General features: G+C 37.0%; 1 protein-coding gene across 5 annotated transcripts in view; it reads left to right on the forward strand.

Annotated features, from left to right (window-relative positions):
* Nucleotides 1–13,007, forward strand: part of DYRK1A (dual specificity tyrosine phosphorylation regulated kinase 1A) — a 144,888-nt gene that overhangs the window by 43,492 nt on the left and 88,389 nt on the right. For 2 of the 5 annotated variants that reach the window (XM_024758150.1, XM_024758149.1), the window contains exon 2: nucleotides 8,121–8,206. In XM_024758150.1, coding sequence (XP_024613918.1) covers nucleotides 8,197–8,206 — 10 coding nt within the window. In that variant the 5' untranslated portion in view covers nucleotides 8,121–8,196. Of the gene's footprint in view, nucleotides 1–8,120; nucleotides 8,207–9,607; nucleotides 9,701–10,399; nucleotides 10,526–13,007 lie in introns of all 5 variants that reach the window. The other 3 variants (XM_024758151.1, XM_024758153.1, XM_024758152.1) reach the window with 3 other exon arrangements.

The following is a 13,007-nucleotide window of genomic DNA, read 5'->3' on the forward strand; positions in this document are numbered from 1 at the left end:
ACACATTTAAAGAATTTTTTAGGAGGAGCATTTCTCTAAGTTCCACAAAAGTCTAGCAGGGAAAATAAGTGCAACTAAACTCATTTTACTACTCTTAGTAAATAGGCTTATTGGAAGAAAATGTAAGCTGTTAATAATAGTGTGTGTGTTTTTAATTATTTCTGGATCTTGTTGTTTTTCTGTATTTTTGAAATTCAAGGATAATTAAAAAACAGTGGTTCATAAAATTATATATAATTATATGTATTAAAGTACACATAATCAACTAAGTATATGTGTGCACGTACTTATGTAAATTAATTACATATAACGTATACTTTATAAATAAAATTGTGTGTATATATATATAAAATACTTTAGAAACACACACATATATATAAATACTTTAGACCATTCTGTTTAGAAAAATCAGTACTATCAGAAAGAAAAGAGTGAGCAGTTTTTTTTATTGCATTTCTTAGAAACTAGTTATGAGAAGGGGTCGCAGACTATTATTGATTGAACATACTCTTCCTAAGTGTCTTCTGTCTGATAGATATGCTTTGTTTCTGGAATACATGCATGCATGAGATCACCCCAGATGTCAGGTTAGGGAGGGAAATGTACGGGGGATGTCACTGAGTGCTGGGTCTCAACCTTGTTTGATTCTCAAAGCACCTAGAGGTCGTTGGGCCACCCCTTTTTAATTCCTCTTATGAGCAGGATCGATTTGAGTAATAGAAAGTTTGAGTATGTTATGTGTAGGTGATATGAAGCAAGCGCATCAGCAGAAGAGATTGAAAAAATTTGTTTTGTTCATATTACTTTGCTTTTAATTCCTATTTACAAAGGGTTCTTGTACCCAGTTCCAGCATGTGAGGGTGTGTGTGTGTGTGTGTGTGTGTATGTATGTTTGTCACGGGGGAGTGGCTTTTTCACACCAAGCAGTTCTCAGATGGCAGCAGGGTGTCTGAGAATTCAGCCCAATTCTCAAACTGTCTACCTGGTAAAGGGCTCAGTCCTGTAAGACCCTCCACTTCTGACACCAAGCACAAGCCCAGGTGCGTCTGACTGGCTACAAACTGGAGGTTCCTGTGACCTCCTCTTCAGGTTTGATTCATTTCCTAGAATGGCTCACAGAACTCACTTTTCTTATTTTGGCCGCGCCTCAAAGCTTGTGGGATCTTAGTTCCCCAACCAGGGATCGAACCTGGGCCCTGGCAGTGAAAACGCCGAGTCCTGACCACTGGACCGCCGGGGAATTTCTCAACACAAGAATTTGTGTAGATTGGATGTGGGGTAAGCAATAGCAAAGAGGTCCTAGATGATATTAGGGTTTTAGTTTGGGAGATTGGGGTGTAGTGATACCCGTTAACCAAAACTGAGAATACAGGAAGGAGAAGTGGATTTTTTTCCTGTCCTGTCTGGTCATTCCTCATCTTTTTTGATCAAGAGAGAAGAGTGGGGAAATGACAAATTCAGTTTAATGTGGGACCTGAGATCAGCGGCTTTGGAGTCGGTTTGGTTAGATTTGAATCTTATCTCTCTACAATTTGTCCTGTGTGACTTGGGGCAACTTCACCTCTCTGGGTCTTAGTTTCCTCACCTGTAAAACGGGTAATAGTGCTACTTAACTTATGTAATTATTTATGAGAATTAAGTGAATTAAAGGAAAATGTTTATGTGTACATTAAATATAAAATACCTCATATGCAGTAATAAGTGGGAAACAAAATCAAGCTCGTTCACTGGACTCTCAGAAATGTGGGCCTGAACCTTAAAGGAGAGAGGTGGGCTAGAGGCAAGTTGGTATTTTCAGTCTGCTTAATTCCACATATAACTCAGATAGTACTTAATGTTACCTTTCAACCAAATCTTAGAAGTGAGCCTTCTGGAACTTAGGTCTGCTTATGACAGGGATATTTCCTAGTATCTACTTTATATAGTAGTAGTCACTCTCCAGTAGTGGAAGTTAGGTTCCTGAAAAGTGCTGTGGTCTGAATATTAATGTTTGAGGAACTTGGAGTATAAGAGAATACATGCAGATAGGTTGATAGACTTGAAGGTTGAAATAAACCTGTGAAAATCATTGTTTTCACACTCACTAAAGGAGACAAAGGATGGCAAGCAAAATAAAGTATCACTGGTAGTTTATGTGTTTTTTTTTAAAATAAATTATTTATCTTGGTTGTGTTGCGTCTTTGTTGCTGTGCACGGGCTTTCTCTAGTTTTGGCGAGTGGGGGCTACTCTTCATTGTGGCGCGTGGGCTTCTTGTTGCGGTGGCTTCTCTTGTTGTGGAGCACGCGCTCTAGGCGTGTGGACTCTAGAGCGCAGGGTCAGTAGTTGTGGCGCACGGGCTTAGTTGCTCCGTGGCATGTGGGATCTTCGCGGACCAGGGATCGAACCCGTGTCCCCTGCATTGGCAGGCAGAGTCTTAACCACTGCGCCACCAGGGAAGTCTCTGTATGTTTTGAATTAGTGGCAGGGTACCTGTACTTTTTTTTGGTCACAGCTTACTCCTAGAAACTTTTCAGTCTCTGCCCACCAGTCTTAAAAAAGATATTTGTCAATGCGTTATGCGTTGTAACAGATAATATGCCTATGAGTTATTTCCCTCCTGTTTTCCTGTATTTATTGCCATATACGAATACTCAGTGCCTAATTTTGTCTCAGTTTAGCCCAGATATAGTCCTGGAGAGGCCAGGTAACTTGGTGCTTGAGGTAGCAAAAATTGGGACAATATTTATTTAATCCACTCAGCTCTGTCTTCTTGAACCTTTTCTATGGTGCTCACTCAGGGTTGTGTTAGTTCTTTATGTAGTTTCATGAGAAATCACATCCTTCTTCCCCTTAAACCCATGTATCAGCTACTTCCACTTCCAACGTGCCATTGGAGTCATATATTCCAAGACCCAGGTTTTCAGTCCTTCATGTTCTTTTTTTTTTTTTTTTGCGTTATGCGGGCCTCTCACTGTTGTGGCCTCTCCCGTTGCGGAGCACAGGCTCCGGACACGCAGGCTTAGCTGCCATGGCTCACGGGCCCAGCCGCTCCGCGACATGTGGGATCTTCCCGGACCGGGGCACGAACCCGTGTCCCCTGCATCGGCAGGCGGACTCTCAACCACTGCGCCACCAGGGAAGCCCCTTCATGTTCTTTTTATCTTGCCTGAGGCTTTAGTGCAAAAATAACTTATCTGCTATTGGTTTTTACACTCTTTTCATCTTGTCTCCTTAATTCTTTTGGTTTTTTTTTTGGTAAAGGAAATATAGAACGAACTGTTACATGCTATAATCAGAATTTCTCTGCTAGGCTGACTTTTCAGGAGAGTTACTTTTCCATTCCCCTAAAGTGAAATACTTTATAGAAATTAATTTACTGCTTATGAGCTTTATTTCATGTTTGGTATGGTTGAGGCAGAAGAGTGGTGAGTCTAAAATCAGACTAAGTAACCTAGATTCTTGCAGGTTTGCAATTTTCTCCTAACCATTTCAATGATCCCTAATGAGAGGCATCTTGGAGTGGTGGAAAGTAGTGAACTTTGGTGTGGGACCAGAGTTCTCAAGCTGTGCCCATAGGCCAGGCGGGTTAATCTCTCTGACCCTTGATTTCCCCACTGTTGAAATAACAGTGCCTACGTGTACGGTGTGTGTCAACGTCTGTGAAGTGTCTCAGCTGATGGTGTATAGCAAATGGCTTTTTCCCTGCAGTTTTACTCGTAATTTCGATTTGATATCATCTTAATGCTTTTTGCCTTTTTACTTTTCTTTTTTTTAAGACTGTGACTATTTCCGAGGGATCCTGGGGGAAATCATAAATGTTCTTGGTTTTTAGGATTTCTCTTGAAACCCCCAGTTAGTGAAAGGACTTTTTTCTGTGTATGCCATTTGATCATCTTATTGGGAATTAGAGTTATAGATTTTTTATTTTCCTTGTGTGTTAGGTATCAGAACATTTCCCCCATGACTCCTTTGGCTATTATAATTCTTGAAAATCTATTTCTAAAATTATTATCTGGAAAAAAGACATTTTCTTCTATCACTTCCTTGCTCTGTTAGTGTAAATGAGCAGAAGTTTATAAGGAAAGCTAATCACAGAGTATAATTTTAAGATAATCACATTGTAATTTGATCCATGGAATCAAATTTTAGGTCTTTCAAATTCGTTTTCATTTTTTTTTAACATCTTCATTGGAGTATAATTGCTTTACAATGGTGTGTTAGTTTCTACTTTATAACAGTGAATCAGCTGTACATATACATATATCCCCATATCTCCTCCCTCTTGCGCCTGCCTTCCATGCTCCCTATCCCACCCCTCTAGGTGGTCACAAAGCACGGAGCTGATCTCCCTGTGCTATGCGGCTGCTTCCCACTAGCTATCTATTTTACATTTGGGAGTACATATAAGTCCATGCCACTCTCTCAACTTTGTTTTCATTTTTGTAGCTTGTTATTTTATTTTATTTTTTTGTAGCTTATTCTTAATTGGCATCTTCTGAACTATCAGAATTGTCCTTTTAAATCTCATTGTGCATTATATTTTATTTTTTCATGTGGGTTAAATTTTTAAAATTGTGAATATATGAGAATATATATTGATATAACACATAAAATTAAAAGGTCATAAAAAAACAACTGTATAATTGTACCCAGCTTAAGAAATAAAATAGTACCTACCAGTATGTCTGAAGCTTGTATCAGACAGAGTTTTTTCACCGGCTGCTTATGATACTTCCCTACTACTTTAGTTATTTTGGAACTAGAGATAGGGCTTCCCTGTTAGCGCAGTTGTTAAGAAACCGCCAGCCAATGCAGGGGACGTGGGTTCAAGCCCAGGTCTGGGAAGATCCCACATGCTGCGGAGCAAATAGGCCCGAGCGCCACAAATACTGAGCCTGAGCTCTAGAACCTGTGAACCACAACTACTGAGCCCGCGTGCTACAACTGCTGAAGCCCGTGTGCTACAACTACTGAAGCCCGCACGCCTAGAGCCTGGGCTCCGCAATAAGAGAAGCCACCACAACGAGAAGCCCGCGCACCACAACGAAGAGTAGCCCCCGCTCGCTGCAACTAGAGAAAGCCCACACACAGCAACAAAGACCCATCACAGTCAAAAATAAATAAATAAAATTATTAAAAAAAAAACAAAACTAGATACAGTTTTTAGTTTTGCCTCAGTACAAAACATTGTGTCATTAGAGAATACATTAATACCTGCCATTTAGTTTATTAACTCTTCAGTTAATCTGGATTTGCCATATCATGCTAATGCATTCATTTCAATCATAGTTTTGCCACTCTAGTTTTTTTCAGATTTGTAGTAATTTTATAAATCTCAGCATGACAGTGCTTTTGATTAGGTGTCTCGATATCCTCCCACCCTCTCTCTCCCCTCCTCTCATCTCCCCCACCCCTCTTGAGAAAGAGACAGACACAAAGAGACCGAGTCTGATACCTTCCTGAACATACCATGCACGTAAACTCAGCTTGTTGAAATTCTGTTATCCCTGCAGATGTGCTGTAGGTTAATTTTATGCAGTGATTTTCAGACAACTAAAAATTGGTTTGTAAGTTAACTTCAGAAACCACTTAAGCTCAGTTCCTAGATTGTTCATAGACCATTGTATTGCCTTGGGCAAAATGTGAGCTAACACATACTGTAAAAGATTTTGAGGACTATGGGAGGTTCCTATGGTAAGGATAGTAGATGCTTTTCGTTGGCATCTAATTTTGCTCCATAATTTGTGAATGGCTCCATTTGTGGGGGGAAAGATAAAAAATTCACTGTAGGTTTTTCTCAGAAAAATATAAAATATGACTGTCTGGATTTGTAAGCTTCTTTAGAAAGAAAATTATATCTATAATTGCAAAGTACATTTGTTGTTTGCTGTTACCTACTTATTGTCATTAAAACTCACATCTATTTTTGAAAAGTGACCAGCCTGAAGGATATATTGGAATAATCACTAGAATCTTTATTTAAAGTAATCTAAGGTCAAGACTTGAGGAGTTTATCATTTCTCAGTATATGATGGTTTAGTTGCTGCATATGTCAGCAGCAGATTTTGTAACTTACAGAAATTGTTTACCCTTTGCTAAAGGCTGCTTTTCAAATGAGTGTGATTAAATGGTTGATTTTTTTTTTCTAAAAGATGTCAGTTTTAGGGTGAGACCATTTTGATAATCCAGAGTCAGATGCGTTACCCATTGTGCCACTGGCCGACTCATCTTTTCCTATTGAAACCATTGAAGTTGGCAGGGTATAGGTAGCATTGTGACATCTTACAGGTGAAGAATGTGATGTCAAGAGCCTGAAGGATTTGAAAATGTGCAGTTCATGGCAAGAGATTTAAAAATGCACATTTTCCTTTACCATAGTTTATGCTAGAATTGTAAAGACTGACCATTTATGAGGGAAAAATTATTAGAAAACTATGTCTTTGAAGTAAAAAATCTTGACTCTTGATGATTCAAATATTATTTTTGCAAATAAAACTATTTTGATGCACTACTTTAATGTTCATCCATTTATCTGTCCATATCCCCTTTCCCCCAAGTTGGGTACTAATTGGTCACATGCCTAGGGTTTTCCTTGATACCACAGCAGCATCTAAGCTGGAAAAGTGGTTCTTCAGGAATGGAATCTGGAATCCAGGGAATGATTTCAGACACAGGTAGTTCCTAATTTACAAGTAATTCATACATGTAAACCCCTTCCCTGAGCTGCTCTTTCAATTGCTGCTATTTGGAGTACAGAATTTGAGCTTTTAAAGAACTTCTGGGGTTCAAAAGTAAGTAGAAGCAGAAATAAGTGAAAAGCAGAAATATTTGGTGGCAATAAATAGTCAAATCCATATTATGACCCACTTGCATAAAAATGTTTTTCCTCAAACTATCTCAGTAGTTTTTAACATTATTTTGCAACACTGTTAGAATTCTATCATTTAGGGGTTTATTTGGGCTAACTAGCTAGCATGCTTGTTGAAAACTGCAAATATTAAAGTGAATTATTTCAGCCCTGTTGATTTCTTCCTATCACATACCTGAAATGAACTACACTGAGGCAGTAGGAGCTTTGGGTGGTAATTTAGGAACATACTTAGGGGAAAGCGTTGTTATTAGCAGGATGATTGGAATGTCATAATATAAAATTTAGGGAATTACAGGCATCAGGAGTTGAGAGAGTGCTAACAAAGGAAAACAACCTATTTCAGAATTTGTCTGGATAAAGAGAGGATCTAGAATTGGTTAAGTTTCTATGTTTCTTCTGCAGGGTCCCCAGTGCCCATGGCTGGTGTAATTATCTTTTGGGTTCAATAGATGTCTTGGCTAGTCTGGGAACTTGGCCAACATAAGCAACATTGTTTCATTAGGAATAATACTTACTTCCACAGCATCAATTTGAAAAATAGATTTTTAGACCAGACTCATTTATAAGTTAGGTTTCAGCCTGTGCTTGTCTTTGTCTTGTCTGTCATCACGTGCTCTCAGTTGACAATAGCTACCAGGTTGCTTTTCTTTCCCATCAGTCATGGAATTTGCTGGCCAATCATAAAGTAGCAGTGGAAGTAATAAGTAGGAACTAAAGTGAAAGAATTACAATAAGTACAAGAAGCCACTCCTAGAGCAAAAGAGGGCTTGTGGGCTTAGGGGAACAGTTGGTGAGCAGTGTCTCAGAACTTAATTTACCAGTAACATTGGTAGATTGACGTGATCGTTCCTATAGAGTAAGTTTCATTACCTCTGATAGTAAGCCATGGTGAAAAGTGAATTCACATTTACTGATTTGTGAATTGATGTAGATTACAAAATGTAGATTTTTTTATTCAGATAAAATTACATAGAATAGTGTAATATTGACAGTTTATTTCATCCCTAGAAATGTGTGACATTTTTGTTGGTAGTAGTCAGATTTTAAAACTGTTTTTCTCCCTGACAATTAAATATTTTATATTTTATATATAATTGCTTTTCATTAATGAAAATTATTTTCAAGTAAGCTTAAATAAATGTGAGGAAATGAATTTGCAGTAATTTTATCTCTATGTTTTGGGGATTGTATTTACATTAGATGTTCCTCAATTAGGGGTAATTGTCTTGCATCCTTATCTCTTATCATAATCTGTTTTTCTTCACACAGTGTTATAGTTTTGCTGCTGGACTCTTCCCTCCCTTCCCCCACCCCATCAGGATGATATGAGACTTGAAAGAAGACGATGCATACAGGTGACTCAAGTTTTGAAATACAGTAAAACTGTGGCTGTCTGGGAGAATGTGGGAACTGGTGGTATATTTTGAATGTGGGAGCTTTCTGATAAACAGCATTAGTGGGGAGAATTACTTAGATCAATAAATGCAAAGATAGTTGGGATATTTATTAAACTTGACTTTGGGAATCAAGTTTGGTAATCAGTGACAGATAGTGTTATTAATACAAATACAGCATAGTGATTGCTAGTACTTCACCTTTTCAAAAGGGGTGTTGGCTAATACTTTGGTGAGAATTGAAGTATTTCTGTTAAAAATAAATAAAATATTCACCTTTATGGTTGAATGCATGTTCCCCCAGATCCCTGTTAGAAGAGAGCAAATTTTTTAAAGGCATAGGGAGTAGATGTTAGTAGTGTGTCTTAAGTCTCTGATAATTCAGTTAAGGGTATTATTACCCATATGTATGATTCCTTAAAAAATATGGTCTGGGATTTTGTTTTTTCTTTCCTGCCTCTCCATCCTTTCCTTCATTCCTCTCTTTCTCCTTTCTTTCTTTCTTTTCTCCTTCCCTTTTATCCTTTTGTCATTTGTATTAATACAAGAGAAACAGTATAGAAGGCATTTTTGAAAGAATATTTTTGATTGCTTTATAATTAATTGAGGTGATCTTAACTTATACACGGAAAAATGGAGGCTTGTTCCATCTGTGGCTGTGTTTGAGCTCTTGAAAATGTATAGCTAATGGATGAAGTGTTAACTAACTTTTAAACTTGAATGTTCTTAAATCAGGCTGATTAGGAGGTATTTTGTTGAACCAAGTGGCTTATATTTGCAGGCCTGGTCAGAGATAGTCTTATTTGATTTATAAACTGTTTAAAAGAGTGATCTTTAACTGGAAAAGAAGTAACCACATAAATCTTGGATAGATGCTTAATTACATTATTGGTGAAGGTGTTAAGGATTTTGTGATTGCTTTTTAGTTGGGTGATCTTTGTTTTCTAAAAAGAAAAAAAATTACCATTTTTTGACTTCAGCTCGGGATTTTAAAAAATAATGTCTCAGGTGTGCCATTTTGTATGAAGAAATGTGCTTGAATATATATTAAATTTAATTATAGATCAAATCATACTTTACATTCATGAGGGACTCAAAGAATCTGATGATAATTCTTTTTTGAGTAAAAGGTTTTGAGTAATTATCTCTGTAATCTGTCTCTCGGGTAGACATGTGTATTTGCCTGTACGTATTAGAGGTATACCATGTACACATTCTGGCTGAGTGGCTGACAAAAGCAACATGATGCTGAGGCTGAATGTCAGTGTCATAGAGGAATAAATAGAAATATTTACAGAAAAAATTATAGAATTTTATGAAAATTTTGTTGTCAGATTTTATACGTTTGACCTTTTGGTGCAGGAACAGTTGCTCAGCACTGTCAGCTCCCGGATTGCTCCTTGGGCACTATACTGCACATTGGCTATACCAAGTAGATGCTCACTTTCGCCTGAGGTCAGTAGAGGAACAAAGTATTTTGGGGGTATCTCATAGATTTATCCATGAATATTAATGATTTTGGAGATTTTCCCTTAAGAAATTCTGAGGTGGCAAAGTTGCTGTTTTATTTCTAGTTTACCTTCATAAGATATGAAGAGTTTCTAAATAACTCTTTTTCTTGAAAGGCTTATGGATGAAATGAAATATCTAAAGAGTAAATCCAGTTTTTAAAGGTTATCTAGTTAATTTTATGAATGCTAGAACACACAAAAAAATTACAAATACTAGATTTATGATATAATCTAGTCTCTTACTCAGCCTCATAGTCTTTAAAAATTACCAACATTTACTGGCTTATAAAGGAAAAAACTCAAGAAGAAAGATCTGACTCTCTCTAATATACATATTAGCTGTTGGCGTATTTCCCTTTCAGCAGTTTGAAAGTTAATAATTGTTTTTGAATGTAAAGTTAACAGCTTTCACAATCATCATCAATTAATGAAGTTTGCTCTTGTCTTACTGTGTACACATTTATTCTTCAACGGATAGAATTTTAACACATAAAAGCTCGTAAGGAGTTTTTTCATTGAAAGTTATTTCTAGAATGCTTTTGCCTACTTGAAAGTGAATATTGTTTCCCCAGGCATTCATGGTCCTGACTTTATGTTGGTTAGCTGTGATGATACCTTACTCTCTCATACCATTTCATTTTAGGTGCAGGTTCAGGGATGCTAGAAAGGACATTGAAGTATGCTTTGACTGACTGTCTTTCAAAAGCCACAGCTTAATAATCGATTTTTACTGAACAGCAAACCAAAGTTAAACTTCAATATATCTCTGGTACGTGTGTATATAGGTGTTCCTGTACTTACTTAATTTGAGGGTATTTTTGCATATTTTAAAATATAGTTAGAATGTACATTAGGTAAAATTAGATTATTTTTCGATTTTTGGAAAAAAAATCATTTATGACCAAGCATTTTATTTGGCTAACACTTGCTTTGTACCAGGTACTGTAATAGTGTTCTGCTCGTAAGGATCCCTGTACTTAGAATCAAGGAGCACATAGGAGCACATTTCAATTGGAAGAGGGGGCAGATATATAACAAATTTTGCAGTGGATGTTTATGATAAATCTTAAACACTTGTCTGTTGAATTCAAGCCATCTAGAGTAAAAACAGAAAGCACTCTCTGGTTAATACCATTTGCAGTAATGGCTTCACCTGATACCTTCATGCCGATGTTGTCAAAATCTACCTTTGTGTCCCACTCTTCTCTTCTGAGCTCCAGACTCATGTAACTGCCTCCTACATGTCTCTCCTGCACACACTCCATCCTCTCCTATTTATCCTTGTTAGCGATGAGTGAAACCGTTCTTCCCAAGCACACTGGGAACCTAGTGTTCTTGGGAACCTAGGAACTACTTTTTACCGCTTTGAATTAAGTGATAACCAAATTCAGTTTATTTAGAATGTAGAAATCACTTAGGAGATTAAATTTGGAAAATGCACTGCCTCAGAGATCACTGTGGACATTAACATAAAGGCATTTGCATTTTTCCAGTTTATTTGATAAAAGGACCTCACCTTCGTTTTATTTCTTATTTATACCTGTTAACATCCAAGGGAACATTAATGGGAAAAGCTGTTGGATACAGCAGTTGATACTGTTCTTTATTTGTTGGGCTTCTTTAACAGCTGAAATTGTTTTTTAACAATAGTGATAGGCTAGTTGTTTTAAAACTTGAAATAGTTCTAGAACATACAGAACTGAAACTCTTTGAGGATGAATAACATTGGAAATTTGTTTATTTATTTTGAAAATCAATTCTTTTTTATATATAAATTTATTTATTTATTTTTGGCTGCGTTGGGTTTTTGTTGCTGCGCGCGGGGTTTCTCTAGTTGCAGTGATCAGGGGCTACTCTTTGTTGCGGTGTGTGGGCTTCTCATTGCGGTGGCTTCTCTTGTTGCAGAGCGCGGGCTCTAGGTGCGTGGGCTTCAGTAGTTTTGGCTCGTGGGCTGTAGCATGCAGTCTCAGTAGTCGTGAGCTTAGCTGCTCCACAGCATGTGGGATCTTCCCGGACCAGGGCTCGAACCCATGTGCCCTGCATTGGCAGGTGGATTCTTAACAACTGCGCCACCAGGGAAGTCCCAGAAATTTATTTTAAATTCCGCTCATTTGTTCATATTGTCTGCCATATTTCTATGAATTTAAGTGCTTAAAACCATTTGATATGGCAGAGTTTTAATTCTAGATTAAAATGTGGGTTTTGTAGGGCAAAGTTTATATACCTCAGTGGTCACAAGAGTATGGCATACTATTACAGAACAATTAGAAATCAGATCTGTATATTTAAATAAAACCAACTTCTGTAATTCCATTCATGTACAGGGTGCACTGGGGGAAATAAAAGGATATGTACATTTTGATATTTGGGAGTGTATTGCCCATTTCCTTCCTTTTGGACTTGTTCTTCATGTGGTCCTGTGTATCTGGTCTTTTTCTGTAAGTGTTTTCCCTCCTTTAGCTGTCATTCATTTCTTAACCCTGAGCGGTCTGATTTTGTGCTTAATAATTCAATGAATTGATGGCTTTTGGTGAATGGTAAATCTAGTGGATTTATTTTTGCTCTCAGATTTTAATTTTTTCTCCCAAGAAAAAATTGATAAATACTTGTATTTACCAAGTAATACAGCATCAGTGAAAAAATTTGGAAATTTATGAGAATATAGGTAAGTGGAAGGAAACATATCCAGAGTTCTACTGCCCATTGCACTATGGCACTTCCCCTTCTAGTATTTTGTTTGCAATGCCATTTCTGATTAATTAATATCATCTGAATATCTGTTCAGGTTGGTGTGCTTGGGTAGAATCTATTTTTATGTTGTTTATATTTTCTCTTTTATTGCCTAGCATTATATTGTGAACATTTCCCTGTGTCATCAGAAACTAACTATAGTGATCTGCTGTTCCTTTGAACTTGGAGCAAATTCAGAGCATTCAGAACTATAACTTTTTGCAGGTGAATTATTTTAGAAATTTATTTTAAAGTATGCTGAGTTGAAACCATTTCTTTGTATGCTCATTTCCTAGTTAAGTTAGGTTTCTCTCTTATTAGACTTTTAAAAAAATTTTTCCTTTTCACTTTTTTTTAAAGTACTGACATCTGTGCATGAGTGTTGGGTTGTATGTTAAATTATTTCCTTGTAATTTATTCCTATGAGCGTAAGTATTAGGTCACAGGGCTTGGAAAATTTTAAGGCCCTTCATACAGGCTTTTAGAATGGTGTTTGGTAATATATACCAGTTTATACTCAC

The sequence above is a fragment of the Neophocaena asiaeorientalis genome, unplaced genomic scaffold (genome assembly GCF_003031525.2).
Source record: "Neophocaena asiaeorientalis asiaeorientalis breed wild unplaced genomic scaffold, Neophocaena_asiaeorientalis_V1.1 scaffold45, whole genome shotgun sequence".
Classification (NCBI taxonomy): domain Eukaryota; kingdom Metazoa; phylum Chordata; class Mammalia; order Artiodactyla; family Phocoenidae; genus Neophocaena; species Neophocaena asiaeorientalis.